The following is a 21,948-nucleotide window of genomic DNA, read 5'->3' on the forward strand; positions in this document are numbered from 1 at the left end:
CCATAATTCATAAAATTTTGTAGGCAGTTAAAATTTGACTACCTGATAGGCATTTGACAAAATGCCTGATTTCACTATTTGCCTGCGATATCTATTGCTTTGTCTATGTTGCAGGCAAATAGTAAAATCAGGCATTTTGTCAACTGCCGAGGCAAATAGTCAAATATTCTAGCTAAGATTAAAATTCTGATTATTTTCCTAATTTTAGACAAAATAATCAATTGACCCCGTAAGAAAAAATGCCCAGTAAAAATTTGCATCACAAAATAGTATTTTAAACGATTTTTAGCTCCTGAGTGGACAGTTACCTTGAAATTCTCAGCATGTCAGAGAATACAGCATTTTTATAGAATTTCAATATTTAAAAATATGAGGGGCAATTTAAGGGGAAGAGACAAAAAGAGTTTGTAGTTTTGATGAGATATTTTTCCACGAATATTGAAAACTCGTGAGCTTTCCACCATAAATTCGCAAAATTTTGTAGGCAATCAAAATTTAGCTATCTGCCTAGGCATTTGACAAAATGCCTGATTTCATTATTTGCCTGCGACTATAGAGTCCCTTTATACTGAGAGTCAAGACAATTTGAATCCATTTCTGATTGGTCCCCGTATTTTAGGCCTCCACAGTGTCACAAACGGGAATAAAGATTACATTTTCACCAATTGCAAAGATTATAATCTGGAATGGACCAGGGAATTGCGGGTTCGGCAAGGAACAGACGGAATGAGAGGAGGAACGGAGAAAGGCATTTGAGAATGGGCCGATCAAAGATTACGAAAAACGTTCAATGGAGAATTTGCAAGGGTCTGAAATTTGATGAATTTCCTGTTTAAGTGGAATCCTCTGAGTGAACTGAACACGAAGATACCCTTGATTCATAAATTGAGCGATTATTAGAGGAGATATGACAAAATAACCGATTCTGCTAAAATACATGTGTTTAAATGGGAAATGCCGCCAGATGACGTCACAAGGCGGCGCATTTTCTCACTTTTAAATCAATTTTTCTCCAATTTCCCATGTCAGAAAAAAATTATGAAAAATATTGCGAACTCAGCTCATTAGGCACTTTCAGATGAAGCAATAAAAAAATTGCGTGCAAATTCTCCATTTCTGTAATCTTTATTCCCGTTTGTGACATCCATGAGCCGAATTGTCTTGACTCTCAGTATAAAGGGACTCTATTTGCCTGCGACATCTATAAATTTCAAGAATCGGCCCGGAGATGAGAGTTGGAAATACGCTCAGACGTCATCCTTCTTCCTGGCGAGCCAGAAGGGCCCCTCACTCTTCAGGACGATGGCGCCGGACTCGTCCTCGATCTTGACGGCGGTCGTGAGGACGGAGAGACTCCTCAGGGCGGAGGGGTGTGCGGGGGGCTCGCGGGGACAGGGCCCCGGCCCCGGGGCCGGGGGCATGGAGTACGGGCCCGGGAAGCGCCGTTTGGGGCGCCGCACCCCGTTGCTGCCCGGGCGCGCCGCCAGAGAGGGCGCCGAGCAGCTCCGGTACGGGTTGCAGACCGAGTCGTCGTTGTTGTTGTTCTGGATGGACGCCTCCTGCGCCTTCTGCCACTCCAGCACGCCCGTCAGCAGCCGGATGTACCTGCCAACAGGATGAGAGATCGTATCAGTGACCAGGCGACAATGATCCATCCGATGATGGATCATTGATCGATATTTCCTCATTTGAAGCGTGCAAAAACTCGATTATTGAGGTTTTGCCAGAGACAAGAGACCCTCCACTAGTATCTTGGCCATAGTGGAAGCTTTTACTTTCGGGACTTCAGTATTCTATCGTTGACTTACCTACATGGTTGATGTTTAACAACGTGTTGGCAGTTTCGTTTTGGAAACAAGCCAAAAATGGCCGAAGTTTAGGAAACTTGTTTGACTCATGACGTCACCCGAAGCTCATCATCGACCATGTAGGTAGGTCAACAGCCGAAATTAGGGTGATGACAGTTGCTCCCTTATAATTGTCTATAAGGAACTGTTGAATCCCCGAAAGTAAAAGCTTCCACCTGTCGCCAAGAGGCCAGTGGAGGGTCTCTTGTCTCTGGGTTTTGCACACGTCGAAAGCCAAGAATTAAGTCAAGGAAGAGCCTCGGAAAATCATGAATAATCAATCGTTCACTGGAAAAAAACACATTGGATCTAGAGTCCAGACTCTTGAAAATATCGACAAGAACAATACTATTGATTCAATCGGATTTTTGCATGAATCAAACCGAAATCCGCTTAAATTAAGAGGCTTGGTTCTTGATTTAAGCTATATTCTGATTGAATCAAATCCTCAATCTTCTCTTAATCTCCTCTCACCTTAATCCTCCTATAAAAACCACCCATTTGCTAAATACAATTCTAGCTGAAGCGCACTTAAGCTATGAATTCATGACTGCAAAAATGTGAACGGAAATCGAAAAGGCCAGCGGGCATGAAGGCTTTTTCAATTGTAATCTTCCGTCACATTCTTACGGCGCAATGATACAACTATTTTAACTCTCCGGAATGCATGAGGTATCACGCCGCATTTGAAGGCGTTTTCAAAACAGCCAAGTTCCGATAGCCGGATTATCGTTTTGCATACTTCATATTATTTTCTTATATTCCATACCACTTGTTCATTCTTAATCCTCGTATAAAAACCACCCATTTGCTAATTACAATTATTTTTACTCTGTACGATTAATAAACTTCGAACCTGAAAATAGCGTAAACTTTTGCTGCTTTGCCAAAATTTTCTGAGCCCCTCTCCACGAAGGGGATGCCCCATCAGGAAATATCACATTACGCCCCTTTAATCAGCCAAGCTTCTGCGCCCTCAGATGCGAGCCAGTCCGACCCTGGGCTTGGCTCTCAATTAATTCAAGCAAAAATCTGATTGAATCAAGCGTATTTTTTCTTGTCTTTTTTAAGATTCTGGACTCTGATTACAATAAACTTTTTTCCAAAGATTTTCTTCGTGGAAAAATTCCAGCAAAGCAGTTTATATATGATCAATCATCGATATTTCCCCATTTGAAACATGTGAAAAATCGATTATAGAAGTGTTCGTTGCGAACACTCCTTTTATCGATCCTTTTCTGTTGGTTGAAATGGCAGATCAGTCGATAAATCGCAAACCACGCCACGCCTCACAGTGGACCGAGTCAATTGGAGAGGTCGGACAAAATTTGGAAACTTTAAATACGCTTATAACTCCGTTTATATAAAACTTTGAGGTTCTGAAAGTGATACTGTTGGTTTGCTCGTGGAATTTTCTACTAGGAGCACCCCTTGAACTTGAAATGTGACGAAATTAATATCAAAATTTGCAGTTTTTGTCAACAATTTCAAGTCCGATCTCTCTAATTGACTCGATCCACTGTGCGCCACTGGATGACATAAATAAAATGAGTTCTATGGGGACGGAATACCAAGTAGGGTAAGAATGGGTCACAAAACCGGAAGAGAATTTTGACTTGCGAGTATATTTTCCCAGAGATAATGACGCGATTTTCATGAACTAGATCGTCTGGTATGGGCATTTGCAAAGTATGACGGATGATAGGTTGCCTAAGAGGGTTCTGGATTTGCCCCCCCCCCTCCCCCCTCCTGGCAGAAAACGTATAGAACGTTAGACAACTTATTTCAATTTTATGCCGACAAAAGTCAATAAGAAACGTTCCTTCAATCGGGAGATAGGCAACATACACAGCACTCCGATATAGTAGCAATGATTTTACCGTTTAATTGCAAGTTTTTTTCAATCGGTGCTACATTGACGGCAAACTCACGGATTTTAATCTTAATTCAGGTAATTTTCTTTAAAGGGGATACCAAATCTTGATCAGTTTATGATTCGTGTCAACAACAAAAGACGTTTTTACGTGAGAAAACTGTCCCTAATGTGTTTCATAATGCAGTAATAACTGCGTAAGAGGTTGAGGTATCAAGCACTTGCATCAGTGTCGCCTGATTAAATTGATTTATTAGATGCTCGCAAATTTCTAAATATTGCAAAAAGCCGAAAAGCCTCCTCTGGGTAAATTGGCAACATTATTTGTATTTCGCAAGTCAATCGGTCGAAAATGGACTGGATATAAGCATGCAAAATTCCCCTCGGTACAATCTGCGAGGTCTCGAAGTTTTCTTGGCATTAAAATGTTTGTTACTATACTGGAAAAAAAGCACATTGGATCTAGAGTCCAGACTCTTGAAAACATTGACAAGAAAAAATACTCTTGATTCGATCAGATTTAAGCTTAAATTAAAAGAAAATTCGCTCAAATTAAGAGGCTTGGTTCTTGATTTAATCAAAAATCCAATTGAATCAAGAGCATTTTTTCTTTTCGATGTTTTTGAGAGTCTGGACTCTAGATCCAATGTGTTTTTTTCCAGTGTATTACTAATTGCTGTGCTATTTTTTAGCCTCAAAAAACGTAGAATAAATAAAGAGTTCAGGGATGTTACTTACGTGGGGAACCACGCGTTAGTTGAGGAATTCTATTGTTGTCGCTCTAACGAATGAACTTCGGTTAGGGTTGAGCCCTCTAGTCCATACAACTCCATGCTTCCCATGACTCACGTAAAAACGGAGATAAACCCTCTCGGTGAGTCAGAGCAACGTAATGTCTACGTACATTAATGCACTATAAACATCTCCAAGGACCGGATTACCTGGTGGCGCTTCGCAGATCAGCTTCCTGGGTACCGTCGATCGAGATTTATAACCTGGCGCCCACCCTCTTTGTCCTTGATTAGGAAGATTACGGTCGTCTTCGATTCATCATTGAGTGGACTGGCAATTTTTTGCGGACAATATCAGACTGATTCACTCTAGTTTTGGAAGTTATAAGTCAGTCATCAAGCCCAAGAATTGAAGTGATTTCAAACCACGTCTTTAGCAAATTGCAGAGTGAAGTGTCGGGACATCGAGAATATCACCCACATGTTCCTTCCCTTATCGGTAAGTTTTTCGCATAATTTTGGATATTCACTTTTTTTTGGTATATTGCCCTCCCTCCACCCTTTGCTTAAAACAGTGGGACGTTGGATCTTACTTGAAATTTTTTTATTTCCGAGTGCAACGATTTCAAAAATGTATCCAAGAATGGACTTTCTCTGGCTGGTTGTGATAATTGCAAAAAACCAAGTTCATGACCAAGCGGCATTCCCAAGTAGCAGTGATCGCGATAAATAGCGATTTTGTCGGTTGGTTATCGCGATTATATCGGTGGCAATGTATCGAAATATTATCGCATTAAAAATCGCGATAGATAGCAATTTAGTCGCTACAAATCGCAATTTTTGGTTCGATAAAATCGTAATCAATTTTTGTCGATAAAGTCGAGATTAAATCGCCATTTATCGCGATTTTTATTTCGAAAATATCTAGATAAATTGTCGGACGATAAAAGCGCGATTTTATCGCGATGAGATCGAGGATAATCGCTCAGATTTTAATGATCCTGGCGATTTTATCGCCGATAAAATCGCAATATATAGCGATTTTTCCGTTGAGGAATGCTACTTGGGTTTAGAAAATAACATTGGAAAGAGTGCTGGAAGATAAACACAAATGCTGTCGTTTTTCGTGGGAATTTCTCATATTAATATGTATAAACCGAAAGAATGAAATGCAATTTGAAGTCCTACACATGAGCTCAAATAAATGTAAAAAGGAAAAATGGCTTGTTTTTTGTGGATATGTATCTAATTTTATAGGTAATTTTTTTTAGTTCACCACCACATAATAGAAATTATGAACGGTTCGTCATTGAACCGTTGGTGGCTGATTTAAAAGTCAATCAAAATCCAGTTATGATCATTTCTTGATTATTAGGAAATTTCACAGTTAGGTAAAAAATGCACGGTTCTCAGTATGTCGACGGTGAAACTGCAAAGATGCGTATCTTGGTTGCGATGTTTCAAAATCTCTGCCGCCATTCTATTTTTTAAGATGAGATCAAACCAACATCACGACTTAAAGTATTCACAGAATATTCTTTATAAAGATAATGAAATTTCAGAAAAATGACGTTCAGTAGTTTTCCGAGAACAAAAAATGACAGGAAGTCTGCAATGCCACAAACCGAGAAACGTATTAATGCAGTTCACCATCGATATTTCTCATAGAGAAAAAAAAGGAGGTGTTTGCGTTTCGGGCATCTTGGAATTTTTTGCTGATTTGATGACGTAGGTCGGCACAGCGACGTTTAGCGCGAAGGAGACGTCGCTGTACCGACCTACGTCATCAAATCATCAAAAAAATCCAAGAATCCCGAAATGCAAACACCTCCTTTTTTTTCTCTATGGATATTTCTGCCCCAGTTTAATTTTCCCTAGAAAGTCTAAAGTATGAGATTTGCAAGGATCCACTGTCTTGAATTTTCTCCCCGGGGAAATAAAATAAAAAGTGAATTGAAAGTAAAAATGGTTTGATTACAGTCTTGAAACTTTTAAGACCAATAATAAAAGTGGGCCAATCAACTAACTTTCAGAATTTGGAGGTAGATGTGAAACACGATTTTTAAATGTCTCGAGACAAAATTCCGAAACACTTTTATCAGAAAAGTAATGGATCCATTACATTTGAGAGATAATGTTGAAAGTAGAATCTGCCAATGGAAATCACGTACCGATCACTTTGAGCCTGTCACGAATGTTTGCAGTTCTTCCCGTGACATACGATTTGCGTAAAACTTACGTATTATTCGATGGCGACGCGTAAATGATTAACTATCGAAATCCCCCACCCATTTAAAGCTATGGTAGAGCATCGTCACATTCAAATAAATTCGCATTGTGAGTCAAATTTTGAAAGTTGACGAAATTTTGTGAGTAATATGGCGAGGAGCTCACGATCACGAAATGTCAAAATTTTGGGAGACATAGCTCATCAATTTTTTTTTTTTTTTTTTTTTTTTTTTTTTTTAAGGAATTATATTTAAATGTAACGTAACTACTACAAGTATTTCTTTGTATCTACCTACGTGGCTTAAAACTAAAACTAAACAAATTGCATTAATTTTACATGGTGACGTTAGATAATACGATGATCATCAAATCTACGAACTCCCTTTGTTTCTCTCTTCAAATGCTTCTTTTACATTTAAATTTTAAAATCTTGAAATTTTTTTATTTAATGACATGCTGAATAATTCAAGATAAACGTTCGTTTGTGGGCTAAATCCTATTGTATGCATATTTTTAAGGAGAATTTTTTCTTACACGAGCAATGAATCGTTTCTTCTAAAATTAGGAAAAGAATCAGAATCTCAATTTAAGTGAGAATATTTTCCCAGACATTTGACAAAATGCTTGATTCACTTTTTATTTGCAACATATAATTACCCATTTAATTATCCTCTCTGATATTTTCTCTTTAAGTAATGGAGCCTTTTTTTCCCTTCTCATCAGTAGTTCAGGTACTAGGTGTATCGCATTTTTTTGTTGTAGTTTTTATTTTAAAACCGTTAATCGGAGAATTACTCAGTGGATATTAATAACCGTGAATAAACAACGAATACCATCATAATGAAATAGAAGACTGGAACCGAAAAACAGAAACCGAAAATCAGGCACGTAATCGACAACCAGTTACACACGCCGAACCGCCGCAGGGGTCGGGGCGAGCAATTCGCGTTCGATCGAGTAACAATCCTTAATTAATCGACTAATTTTGTTCTTACGTCATGATTTCTCACGAGGTATTCTATTTGGCCGAGGTGTCAATGAGTTGCAAGTTCTCGGCGCCAATTAGGTTTTCTCGGTCCCTGCTCAAGAACCATCTTTGTAAAAAAATTACGGCGAAATGTGGCCGCAGAACCATAAAATTCACGTAGTACGGGGAGCAAAGTGGGGTTTCCTAAGAACGTAACGGGATAAAAAAAAAGTCCGTAACAGAAATGGAGTTGTGGCTGTTTAAAGTTGAAAGTTATAAAAGTATTCTTTGCTCCGAAAAAAAGCTTTGTTGAAAGCATGCGCATGAAACAACGTACGACTAAAAAGTACGTTCTCCACGTTCATTGTATTTTTACTATGTTTTCCAGGTAGGAGAATCGTAAGCCGATAACTAATTCAACGCACACGATTGGTCCCCTGTTAGGAGTCGCTAGTGGTCCCTGACTCCAACACCAGATCTCGCTGCAAGCATCACCATGCGTTACCGAGTTCTCCTCGCATTACTGATCCTAACGACTGTGTGTCAGGCTACAGTGATCGACTATCACTGGGATGACTTTCGGGATTGTGGCGACTCGGAATACTATCACGAGGACTACCATGAGCCTGGTTATTACTCGTCATTCAGGCGTCGAAGGTCACCACCTGTTCACCCTTGCCCGTGTTTGTACGGCTACGAGGAAGATACCTACGGAAGATGTGTGCCATGCTGACAATAACACAGAGGCAATGGCAAAATTATGCCGAAAATAGTGCGTTTGGCACAACGCACCTATCCTAATTTTATCGCACCTAATTTTACCTATCGCGGTATGTCCGAAGCACAGCGGTTGCGCTGGAAAAAAAACACATTGGATCTAGGGTCCAGACTCATGAAAACATTGACAAGAAAAAATACTCTTGATTCAATCAGATTTAAGCTTAAATCAAGAACCAAGCCTCTTAATTTGAGCGGTATTCCTTTTGATTTAAGCTTAAATCTGATTGAATCAAGAGTCCTTTTTCTTGTCAATGTTTTCATGAGTCTGGACTCTAGATCCAATGTGCTTTTTTTTCCAGTGTTGTGCTTCGGACATACCGCGGTAGGTAAAATTGTCACGTTTTGCAGTACGTGTAGGAACGATTCATGAAGAACAAAGTGGTTGGACACAAGTTACACAGAAAAAAATGGATTGCTGATTTGACAATTAAATTGTTAAAAAATATGCCCGACATATTACAAATGTACAAATTACAACAGTGGGAAGATAATTTAACCACGAGGGTGGTTAAATTAGCATTTTTTATTGTAAAATCTACAATGAAACGTGTCGGATACTTTTCATAGACTACAAAATTGTTAAATTAGCAATATAATTTTTTCCGTGGATTGTATCATTAGCTCTCCAACCCAACGTCATTTATCTTACTTTAGAGGGGAATGCTCGCATAGAGCATAAGCGAGCATTCAACGAGTATAAGCGAGCTTTTATCTCTATTACGTCTATTCTATTCCCTCTGAGTATGATAGGAAGATTGTAACGTTGCAAACCGAGATACGAGGCTGTTAATTTTTGCGGAGTCGAATCATACCTACCGCGTTATGCCAGACAAGCACAGCATATTTCTCAGCGCAGATGAAATAATCGACTTTCTGTAGATTATCTTATTAGAAAGTGTTTCTAGAATGCGGAATTTTCTGTTAAAACCATATTGAAAAAGTTTTTGAAAGGTAAAAATGAAGTAAGAGTCTTCACTGTTGAGACCTTTCCTGATTTTGCAGGGGATTCGCTCAGTGTGAAGATACTTTTACTGAAATATTGAGTCAAGGTGCCTCATAAACCATTGAGCTGAGTATTTAGACTAAGTCAATTGGGGTTTATGGTTCAAAGAATATTGTATATGTAACTCATTGTACAGGTAAGTTGTAAATAAAGCATATTATTTATTTGTTGATTGTATTTCTGCAATAACTTATTTTCTCATAAACCGCAAGCGCCGGGGCCAAAGTGTGCCCACTTGTCGCTTCTCAGGCGTAAAGACATATTTCGATTTCCGCATGCGCCCCAGTATCGACTATCGATATTTCCCCATTTAAAGCTATGATAAAGAATCGATTATCAAGGCGTTCGCTGCAAACACCCTGTTTATCGATCCATTTCCATAGGTTTAAATGGCAGATCTATCGATATACCGCAAAGGAAGCATAGAGTTATATCGAAAACAGGGCTCAAGTGAAAATCCAGATATCGATGGTGAAACTACCAAACCACGTATCTCGGTTTGCGATGTCGCAGACTTCCTGTCATACTTTATTTTTTAAATGAAAAACTACTCAACGTCCAGTCTTGAAAATTTCTGTGATTTTTCCTCCTCGTGCGGAGAAAATTCTGTGAAAATTTCAAGGAATGATATTGATTTGGTCTACTTCAAAAAAATCAAATGTGAGCGTAGATTTTTAAACACCGCAAACGAGATACCTACGTGGTTTGGTAGTTTCACCGTCGATATCCCTTCACGCCAGAGCAGCCACGCAATTAGGCGTCCTTCTTTTTCTTATGTAGAAAACGACAAACTAAACAAAATTAGTACAACTATGAATCGTGATAAATGAGTACTCATTTCCGAATTTTTCAAGAAACTTTCTAATATTTTTTTTTTACAAAGTTGACAAAAGTAATGAGGTACCCAATATTATACATCTCTTCGCTCCACGAATTACTACAGGAACGAGGAAAATGTAAAGAACGGCGTTACGTGACTGGCATTCTTTGTACGTTTCTGAATTCTTGTAGAAAAGCTGTGCAGTAACAAATGTATTTGGACGTATTTATGCTAAAAGGAACTATGTCTCTCGCAAACACTATGCACATAGTTCCTTTTAGCATAAATATGTCAATTTGTAATATCTCAAGAACACCTAACATGAACTTTAAAGCGTTTTAAAGATCGCATGAAACTCATAGAATTATACAATTAAGCTAAAACTGGACGTGTTTCTACGGAACTATGTGCATTATGACGTGAGCCCTATCATGTACATATTCTTATGGGGCTCAGGGCTCATGTCTTAATGCACATAGTTCCGTTTGATAGAAATAGATCCAACTGAAGATCGGCGTTCAATCATCCCTATGCGTTGTTTGATAACCATTTTTTAACATCTTTGAAGTTCTTGAAATATATAGTTATCCATATAGATCCATATAGTTAACTATATAGATTAGTTATTTTTAAATCCCTCATCTTAGAATTAGATGGCTCATTTTCGAATTGATGTGTTCAATGAAAATTACAATCAAATATAAACCGGAAGATAATTACTTCATTTGCGGAACATTATTACACCCACGCGGGAGTTAATTCCGTAATTATTTGGGAGTGGTTGGCATTTTCTGCGTAAAATTCAGTGGTAAAAACATGCGTCAAATATAGTGCTTCAATTTAGGCACTCTAACGCATCGTAGGAATTTCACATTTGTCTTCCTAATTTTTTGCCCCGGATAGCGTATTTTTAAAATCAAATTATCGGATACAGTATGATTCAGAAATGAGTGCAGATATTCCAGGGATCGATTCTCCATGGCGAAATAAAATTGTTTTTTGTTTTAAAAACTATATTTCAATTTCATTGAGGTTAATTGAGTTTTCCAACACACATTTTCTGTGTAAATTTCAGTGGGAAAAACATACGTCAAATATAGTGCTTCAATTTAGGCACTCTAACGCATCGTCGAAATTTCACATCTGTTTTCCTGATTTTTTTGTCTCGGATAGCGTATTTTTAAAATCAAATTATCGGATACATTATGATTCAGAAATGAGTGCAGATATTCCAGGGATCGATTCTCCACGGCGAAATAAAATTGTTTTTTGTTTTAAAAACTATATTTCAATTTCATTGAGGTAAATTGAGTTTTCCAACACATATTTTCTGCGTAAAATTCAGTGGTAAAAACATGCGTCAAACATAGTGCTTCAATTTAGGCACTCTAACGCATCGTAGAAATTTCACATTTGTTTTCCTAATTTTTTGCCCCGGATAGCGAATTTTCAGAATCAAATTATCGGATACAGTATGATTCAGAAATGAGTGCAGATATTCCAGGGATCGATTCTCCACGGCAAAATACAATTATTTTTTGTTTTAAAAACTATATTTCAATTTCATTGAGGTAAATTGAGTTTTCCAACACACATTTTCTGTGTAAATTTCAGTGGGAAAAACATGCGTCAAATATAGTGCTTCAATTTAGGCACTCTAACGCATCGTAGAAATTTCACATCTGTTTTCCTGATTTTTTTGTCTCGGATAGCGTATTTTTAAAATCAAATTATCGGATACAGTATGATTCAGAAATGAGTGCAGACATTCCAGGGATCGATTCTCCATGGCGAAATAATTTTTTTTTTTTTTTTTTGCTTCAAAATCTGTTTTTCAATTTCATTGAGGTAAATTGAGTTTTCCAACACAACCTATTTCTTTCAACCACAATACCAGGTTTAAAACTCTTGTTATGGCGGAAAGTCACGCTATACACTTTCCATTGGACCGCGTTAAACAGAAAGGAACCAAGCCGCATCAGCTAGTGCCAAATTTAATTGGGCAATTGAATTTTTTACATGAAAACGGTTGTGCGGATTTTCGTGCAAATTTCAGTGAAAATGTTCCATGAAGCGAAGCAAATTCCTTAAAATGTTCAAAGAAATCCGAGCAAACGTTCTCTCGTAAACAATTTAATTGCCTAGTTAAACTTGGCAATAGCTGATGTAGCTTGGTTCCTTTCTGTTAAACTCGGTCCCATTAAAGTTTGGGGGTAACAAACCAAGGTTTCTCCTCTTGTGTCGATAAAACATTTTTTTTACCACTCAGCTCTCTCTCGATGTAAGTTCTGGAATTTGCACTTATTCGAGCTCATTGACGTGTCAGTATGCGTGGAAGTTGGGTGAAACTTTTGCGCTGTGCTGTGATTTTCCTCGCTGCTATCTGCGAGATTCAGGGTCCCGCATCGCGAGGGCGTGGGAGGGGGGGATCGAGGACCCTTCGTGGGATTTTGAAAACGGTGCGTGCGCTGAGCCCGTCCGCGTCGCGGGCCAGCCAAGAGGCATCACCCTCTAGGTCCGGCTCCGGGTTAGGCTCCAGATTGGGGTATTTGACCCGGAGCAGAAGAAGTAATAAGAGTCCAAGTTCGTCGCCTCAGCGTTCACCAATGCAACCCCAACCTAGAGTACCTGTATAGGGAGAGTACCTACAGATCGGTTCATGGAGGGCTTAGGGCCCAAAAGTGCAGCCACCCTTCTAACCAACTTCTAACGCACACAATTTCACTGCCAGTCTGCAGATTCCAATTCTAACCAAGATGGCCAAGAATGTACAGAAATGAGCGTTCTTCCGCGAAATTGAGTAAATTTATGCAAAAACTGAGTCAAACACGTGCTTAATAAAGGACGGTTCGTAACAATAGTATCAGTAAATCGCTCTGGATAATTAAAATTCATAGGTTGGCTGCCCTTTTGGGCCCTAACTTTATTCGCGGAGGCATCGGTGAAGGCCTGATGGACTTCCGGAGTTTCAGATCTGTCGGTACTCTCCCTATACAGGTACTCTACCCCAACCGGCCCAACCCCAACCTGAGTTTTTCAACCCGCCCCTCCCATGGATTCCAGTCTCGATCACGGTTACACCGCAGGATACGCTCCCGACACTCGAGCAGAATCGCGAGTTCGAAGGACAACACTTGGTGGTAACGTAGCTTCTTTTTCACATTAATATCTTAAGTAATGGCCTGGTTACACGATTCAATTCCCGTCCAATTCCGATCAAAATGATTACCAAGATGGCGGTCGAGAGTTATCTAGATTGATGGGTAAAATCAATTAAAACAGCGTTTTGATTGAAATAAGCATGAATTAAGCACGGGTGTGTGGAAATCAAATGAAAGATGAGCCGTACAGCTCCATCATCTACCATCAAATTTTTGCAGGTCGCAGAAATTTGATGGTAGATGGTGCGCACCAGTCACCATTTGATCAGAATTTGACGGGAATTCGATCGTGTAACCAGGCCATAAGAAACTACGTTTAAGGTGAATCTTCAGCCGTAGTTCCAAAAGAATCCACGTCGCGCTGCTATAATCCGACTCCGAAATCAGTGATTATTTAAATATATCGTAATAGATATTTTAAATTCTAAGACTCATAAGTTCTAGCAGCATACGTCTGGAATCCTTGAAAACAAACGCGAGCTTTGAAAGTTTAATAATAAAAGCTGTAACTTGATCCCAGTTTTTCTTGTGGGATATCTGTAAGTGCGAGAGACAGCTAACGGTGGGAGAGGGATCAATCGGGATTGGTTGTATTAAGGTCATCATGCTTAACGGTTATAGGCCATTTCGTCTAGGATTTTTTGTCCGCTCACCTGTTTTTCCAGTAATTTACGTACACGCATTTTTTCGGCACGGAGGTTTCGGTCCACGTGCTAGCTGAGACCCAAAGTTGGTCCACATGTAAATACAAACGACAATTGCTCACAACATTTTAGGATGAAAATGTATAATGTCTTGGAAGAATGAGAGTTTGCTTATTTTGTTTTTTTTTTTGTTTTTTTTTTTTTGGTTGTTTGATCCAACGGAAAATAATATATAATCGCGATTTTTGGTAAAAATGAGGGAGCGTCAATTCCATTAGACAAAATTCACTATAACTCTCTACACATCTTTAGTGTAACAGGACTTAATTATCTTTCAAGAAATTCCCACCTTGTTATACCTGAACCGGATAAACCTCTATATTTGACTCAGCTAAAGGCTCTTAGATTTTTCCTGTGTTGATAAGTATCTTCATCTATTTTGCAAGGAAAGATCTGTACTTTTAAAGGATGCCTGTCATTTTTAATACGTTCAATTTCGTATAACACTGTGCAACACCTCTGTTGTGAAATAATTGCTCCAGGCACCGCTGCACGGCGGGCGGGTGGCCAGCGCAAAACGCGCATCGGCGCCTACAAACCTAAGTGGATACTTCAAGCATTGTGCAATGCGTCAAGTATCCACTTAGGTTTGTAGGCGCCAGTGAGCCTCTCGCGCTGGCAGCACGCCGCTCCGCTCTGTTAGGCTGTCGTTTGAATATTGTGAATATCCCTAACTCTTTCATAGTCAACTTTCAAATTGACCTTAGGTTGCGCGATTTTATCACATTTGCGTTTGTAGAAACAAGAAACTTTCAAACGCAATTTTCTGAAAACTTGTTTTTTGCCAATTTTCTTCTTTTTTGGGCGATGCGTTCGATTATGCCAGTGACATCATGATGTGCCCCATATACTTCAAACAGCGTGATCTTGTGGCAATTCGTGATTCTTGTGAAAGTTCATTTTGATGATACGCTCGGCGAAGGCACTAAACTTAATTTTCTTTAATCGGCGATTCTGCATGCAAGTAATGTCTCTTGTGTCTCAATTTTAGCCGAGGCAATTCGCATCTGAGAAAGCAGCCCTACTCGGCAAAGCCAGGGTGGACATTTGTAACGAGGATAGAAGCAACGGTAATGATCAATGCGCCACCAACCTCAGAGAGTTCCAGGAATTCCCGAAAAATTGGCGTGGTGCTTGCGAAGATGCGTTCGTGGGCATGTGTCAACCGTGGGGCACCGTCGGGTGGGAATGCTCCTTCTTCATTAAAACTTCTCAAGGACTTGATCAACCCCTGGCAGGATACGTTCACAGAATGGAGGACTGTGTTAAAGACGTCAAAGTGGATGGATACAGGGAATTCTGGAGACTGAAAGGGGATGGCTCATAGAGCTCTCGCATATTTATTTACAATGGACCTGTTAAAAACTGTATTCCGCGACAGGGAGAAGAGCTGATTCTTACAGAAGATGGCTCAAAAATTACGATGAGCGCATTGGGGAATCTGAGATATTTTCCTAACTTCACAATCTCGGTGAGAAGTATGCGTAGATTCAAGCTTCCTGCTTCAAAAACGATACTACGGTTTAGGTGAGAATTTCGTAATGTGCTGGTTACACGCTCAAACGTCCATCAATTTCCGATCAAATGGTGACTGGTGCGCACCATCTACCATCAAATTTCTGCGGCCTGCAAAAATTTGATGGTGGATGATGGAGCTGTGGGGCTCATCCTTCATCTGATTTCCACACAACCGTGCTTATTTCATGCTTATTTCAATCAACACGCTGTTTTAATTAATTTTACTCATCAATCTAGATAACTCTCGACCGCCATCTTGGTCATCATTTTGATCGGAATTTGACGGAAATTTGAGCGTGTAACCAGGCTGTAAGAGGAGTCGTTCCATCCAATCCTTGCGCACTAAGATGCAACCCACTATTCAACATGGCCTAAGTAGCAGTGATCGCGATAGTTAGCGATTGTATCGGTTGGTTATCGCGATTACATCGGTGGCGATATATTGAGATACTATTGCAATAAAAATTGCGGTATGGCAATTGAATCGGTAAAAATCGCAATTTTTGGTTTGATAAAATCGCGATCAATTTGCGTCGATAAAATCGAAATTAAATCGCCATTTATTGCGATTTTTATTTCTAAAATATCGCGATTCATTGTCGGGCGATAAAATCGCGATTTTATTGCAACAGGATCGAGGATAATGGCTCGGATGTTGATGATCCTAGCGATTTTATCGCCGATAAAATCGCAAAATATCGCGATTTTTCCGTTGAAAAATGCTATTTGGGGGGCCAATGCTTCCGAGCACAAGTCGCGAGGGAGAACTACGGTCTTTATCAACGCAAGGAAAATGTAAATATAAAATCGCCGGTTGATAAAATTCCACCTTGTCACGTGTGTTTTGGCGGGCCCGCGGCGCCCATGTTGAATGTTGTTTGGCACCCTAGTACAGAGCTGGATTCACCTGCTTGCCGCCCCCTTCTCATTCGTTTTGAAACTCGATAAAAACCATTACATGAACGTGCTAGCGGGGGAGGGGCGCATAAGACGCATTTACTCGTGTTGAACACATTTTTTGGGAAAGCCCTGTCAACACTACAGTGGATATCGGATATAACGACATCGGTTATAACGACATATCGGGCATAACGACGTAAACTGGTCGGTCCCGGCTGAAATCCCATTCATTTAATGTATTTATGTATCGGTTATAACGACATCGCATATAACGACATATCGGTCATAGCGACGGAGTTTTCGCGTCCCAACAGATGTGGTCATCGGTTATAACGACCTGAGCGACAGCAACAGAGGCCGAAGAGGAGAGGATCTCGTTTCCAGACGCCCTAGAAGCCATCACAACTGTTCAAAAATTCCTAATTTTGAACCCAGAACGGAGCGATTCCACTTTCTCACACTTTACGCTCGGCCCATAGAGCGTTACAAAAAGGGTACGCGAACACAATTGTGAAGCAAGAAAAAATCACGGACTATTATTCAAATTAGAAGTTCTATACTTCTTCGGTATTGCGCATATGTATTGCAAACATAATGTAGTGTGTAGTGCATGTATTCTCAATATTATAAAATACCTTGTTTTTACAAATTCAAACAAAGTGTTTTAATCAAAATTAGTCATAGAATAAAAAAATAAAAAAAAATAAATGAATTAAATAAATATTCAATTCAAATAAAATTAGATAAAGCTAATAAACAAAGGTGTTACTAAAGAGATAATGAATCAGCAGCAAAATTCACCGGGCCTGGAATCCCACCTACAGCACAGCCTTGTTCTCAGCTCTTTAACATAGGGTACGTGCGTAAAAATTCCACTATCGGTTATAACGACTATCGGCTATAACGACCGAATATGGCTGGTCCCTTCAAGGTCGTTATATCCGATATCCACTGTACTTGTAAAAGTTCACGGAACTTTGCGCAAAAGTTAAGTTTCGTAAACCTATCTCTGTGTGGACAAGGCCTTCTATGTTTGGCGTAAAGCGTGAAGTATTCAGATAGTCTTGTAGGCGCCATGCGTTTCACGCTGACCGCACTGTGTTTGGCGCAATGCGTGAAGTATTCATGCATTCTTGTAGGCGCTATCCGTTTCACGCTGACCGCAATGACCGCACTGTGTTCGATGCAATGCGAGAAGTATTCGTGCAGTCTTGTAGGCGCTAATATGTGTTACATGCCGATCGCCGCGCCGAGGGCTTCTCCTTTTCATCTCAAGTCCTCGTTATCATTTCTCTCTAAGTCCAGGCCAAATTGCGTGTTTGGTTTCTCTCTTAACTCGACTCATTGAAGGTACTGTCTCTTGTATCACTAGGAGACGACAAAATTAGAAATTACTATACTCTCAGTAAATGAGAGATTTTGTCGCCTTTTCTCGTTCGTAATTTTTTTTGTCTGAATCCGATTTTTTTTTATACCTACACTTAAAAAAATTACAAATTTTTGCCACCCCTTAGATTTGCCGTCATGGACGGCGGCCCCTGTAGCCACTCCCTTAACGACCGCAAACCCTGGACCCCTTTATGACCCTGGACCCCTTAATGATCCTGGACCCCTTAATGACCCTGGATCCCTTAATGACCCTGGACCTAGTGCGCAAGGGTTGGATGGGACGAATCCCCATGCGAAATTTTCAACTGTTCCGTAGTGTCGTCTTTTAAGCTGGAAGCTTAAACAAGCAGGAAGCTCCAACGCATTGGCGTCGGAGAGCGGCTCTGGGGGCAGTAGTTGTAGTCAAGAATGAGGGCCTAGACACATTTTGTCATTGATGTACAATCCGACAACTGTCGATTCAATCAACGAAAACGATTCAAACTGTCGAATCGCCCCAATGGCCACGATAGTTGTTAGACGTTTACGGTTTCCCTGGTAACCTTTGTTTGCTATCAGCTGATATCAAGTAATATGACTAGGAATCTCCAACCCAGTGGTTAAAGCTTCCTTAACCGCGAAAACTTTAAAATTCAAATTTTCAAATTTTGAACGTAAAGTACATTTTTTCCATCACGAGATAAAAGCACAAACATGTTTTGAATTGTTGACTGTATCACCATGATTCCAAAAATACAATACACAACATAGCATTGACTAACAATAAAACAGTATGCAATAAAATAAAGTCATGACAAGGAACATAGCCGAAAATGGCGCCGATTCCCATCAACCAACGCGCGGTCTCTACAATGTAACATGCTGCATTGATACTCCCCAGCTGGGACCGTCCGGAATAGCAGCTCTAGTGCAAGCACCAGAGCCGCTAAAACGCATGCTTCTTGCGCAGATTGTGAAGTTAGGAGTGTATTTCAGACTTCCCCGATGCGCTCGTCGTAATTGTTGAACCATTTTCTAGTTACGAAGAAACTTTTTTTTATAAAATATGTTTACAGGCATGCTGATTTTTTCTCATTCAGTGGAAATGTTCGTAAAATCTGACTCAAAATGTATATTATACTCAAGTTATTTGCCAAACAGTAGGTTCTATTCCAATAACGGATTTGTCTCACGTTGATTTTTTGTTCTCTCTTAAAGACGGCAGTTTGAATCAACTGATTTTAAAGATCAATGAATGCAAATTTCCGGCTTGAGGCTATAGAGGTGTGATGAAGACGCATGTTATGTGAATCATACCCTGTCTAATTGCCTGCTAAAAAAAAATCTTGTGCAAAATAATTAAAGGGAGGTGAATGACAGGCTCTCATAAAGCGGGATTGTGAGGGTCACTTAGACACTAGAATTGAAAATAAAGTTCTTGAGAACTGAAGTTATCAGGACAAGCAATCTATTGATGGAGAAGATTTCGCCGAAAGAGGCTGATGGTAGTAAATTAAATAGCATTTCATTATTGCATGGTATTAAGCCACTAAAAAAAGTAGTTCATTTATGATCCCCGTCCATCCCCGAAAGAGTATGAAGAAGGAAAATAGAACTGTAAGGGACGTGCACATGCACAAACAAGTCCAGCGTCGTATAAACTCCACTCAAGGGAAGTATGTTTTCCCATTTTGAGGACAGTTTTTTTTTTTATCAAAGATGTAAACAAAATTCTATATTCACGATCGAAATATGTTTTTCGTAGTTCTATAAAAACTTTGATTACGATTCTGTCTTTGAGAGGAAGGGAGGTTTGCTTAGGGTATAGTTCCGTCTTTTACTTGATTCTAGTTTCCTCGTTTTGAGCAATAATGTTTTCCTATCCGTGCATTCGTTCACCTTCGTTCAGATATGTATAAAATTACCTAAAGATTTTACCCTCTTTCCAGTTTTAGTAAATTAAAAAAAAATTCACTCGATGGAACATTTTCGAATTTCAAACAATATCCTTAAAAGTGTCTTTAAAACAATTTTCTCAACAACGAATGCCAAGAACTAACGAGAAAGATTTGAGGGAGATATTAAGTTACCAACACTGCTGTTGTCTCAAAAAAAGTAGAGTACTCCAGTGTTCAGTTATAAACAAAAAAAAACCTTCATCACCCCTAAATACATGTTAAAAAACAACCTTATCTGGAGAAGGATTGAAAGAGGATATTTTATTAAATCCGGAACTTTTCTGATCTTTACAATGTCATTTCCAACCGAAAATTACAGAAAACCAAAAATAAAAAGGAATTCAAGGTCTTTCTATTTACAATAATATACATAACGTTTAGTTACGTACACCTAGTAGGAGTCTTCACATACCGGGTATGCCAGGTAAGCACATACGATATTCGATTCTTTGCATATTCATCCCCATTACTTTAACAAGCTGCACTTCACTTGCCTACCCACCACCAACAAGGTTCCAACCAGAAAATAATGAATTACTCTTGAAAGTCGTCAAAGAAACTAAAAAAATCTCACAAATACCTTTTATCTACTTATCAAACGACAGCCGAAATAGATCACTCTCCTCTCTCGTTCACAGACACCACGAAGAATCCACTGCGACCATCATCGGATATGATACTATATTTAAAGCTCATCAAGGGCCGAGGAATATTTTATTCACCTTGACCGACTGCCCTAATATATTCAGCCTTATACTGAGCTCCGTTGAGGCGAACAATATTAAACAAACACCACCCTTCACAAAATATAACCAATTCTCTTTTAAGAACGAGTCCTTTCCCTGTGTCACATCATCCGAACTACCAAATTATTGTATCGACTATGTTGAAGGAACTAGAACAATGCGACACGGGGATGCAGCAAAAGCATGCGACATTGTCGTTAACGTAACTGAGTCGGATCTGCGACCAGGCTCTGAAATGTCAGACTCTCTTTTTGAACTTACGCGCGGAGTATTTCAGCACCCGGTTTGGAACGCTGAAAATTACCTAATTTTCGCCTTACAGCCGGAGAGCACAGCGATTCATCACACAGACTATATTCATTGCGACTTGTTTTTCACGTTTAGGTTCATTTGGCGCTTGTACCAGGGCTTCAGAACCGTCATTTGCATCGCAGAAGCATGTTTCAGATACGACCCGTTTCGCGGTGCCATAGATTTGTACACCCTTAAAAGTGACGCATACTTCTCTTTCTCTTTGCCCGATCTGAGAGGATATGAGATAAGAACTGCTACGACGCCGCAGGTGGAACTGTTTGATGACATCTTACCTATAAAAAAGTGGTCGTGGTTCGTAAGAGTTGCCATGACAGAGGTCGTCGAAGGAATGGGAGGATTCTGCGTCGAAACCGCTCTGCCTGGTGACGTTCCAAAGGATTTTAGCGGGGCGCTAAAACGCGACATCAGCGTGATGATTTTTGAAGGCAGTTTGAAAGACACCGATTTTCACCAATTCGATGTCGTTACACTCCGCGACCATGGCGCAATAAGTTTCGTAGTGCCCGATAGAGGTTTCATGCCCTCGTACCTGACGCCCGCCAAATGTTTCTCAGCAACGGTTTGGGTTTTCATTCTCATAGTGCTTATCCTCTTCGCAGTAGTCCATGAAATCTACAAACGCCTCAGCGTCAAAATTTACACTGAAGCGGCCAACGATGTATCCACCGCCTTCACAATTTTCTCCTACTTTATTTGTGTTGGTCAAACCAGATTGCTGCTCAACTCTCCGACGGGTCGGATTCTGTTCACTGTTATCACGTTCACTTTCATGATTCTGTCAACCCTGTTTCTCAGCCTGATGACCACCTTTTTCAGCCAGCAAGTCCGGTACGCACCTTTTGATACACATGACGACTTGAAACAATCTGACCTGTTGTTCCAACTGATGCTGGCTGAGAATGACAGCTTGAGTTTCATGGACGATCCGAGTTATGAATGGTTGAAAGAACGCACAAGGGACTCCGTGAGCAAATTATTAAAGGCGTGTCGAAGTGGAGAAAAAACTATCGTATCCTACATACCGGAAA

At 39.8% G+C, this 21,948-nt stretch overlaps 1 protein-coding gene across 1 annotated transcript in view; it reads right to left on the reverse strand.

Moving 5' to 3' along the window:
- Positions 1-1,244: 1,244 nt before the first annotated feature.
- LOC109035098 (uncharacterized) overlaps positions 1,245-21,948 on the reverse strand; it is a 32,758-nt gene continuing 12,054 nt past the window's right edge. Inside the window, exon 3 of the mRNA XM_019048582.2 lies at positions 1,245-1,605. Coding sequence (XP_018904127.2) covers positions 1,248-1,605 — 358 coding nt within the window. The 3' untranslated portion in view covers positions 1,245-1,247. The remainder of the gene's footprint in view (positions 1,606-21,948) is intronic.

The sequence above is a fragment of the Bemisia tabaci genome, chromosome 10 (assembly GCF_918797505.1).
Source record: "Bemisia tabaci chromosome 10, PGI_BMITA_v3".
Taxonomy (NCBI): domain Eukaryota; kingdom Metazoa; phylum Arthropoda; class Insecta; order Hemiptera; family Aleyrodidae; genus Bemisia; species Bemisia tabaci.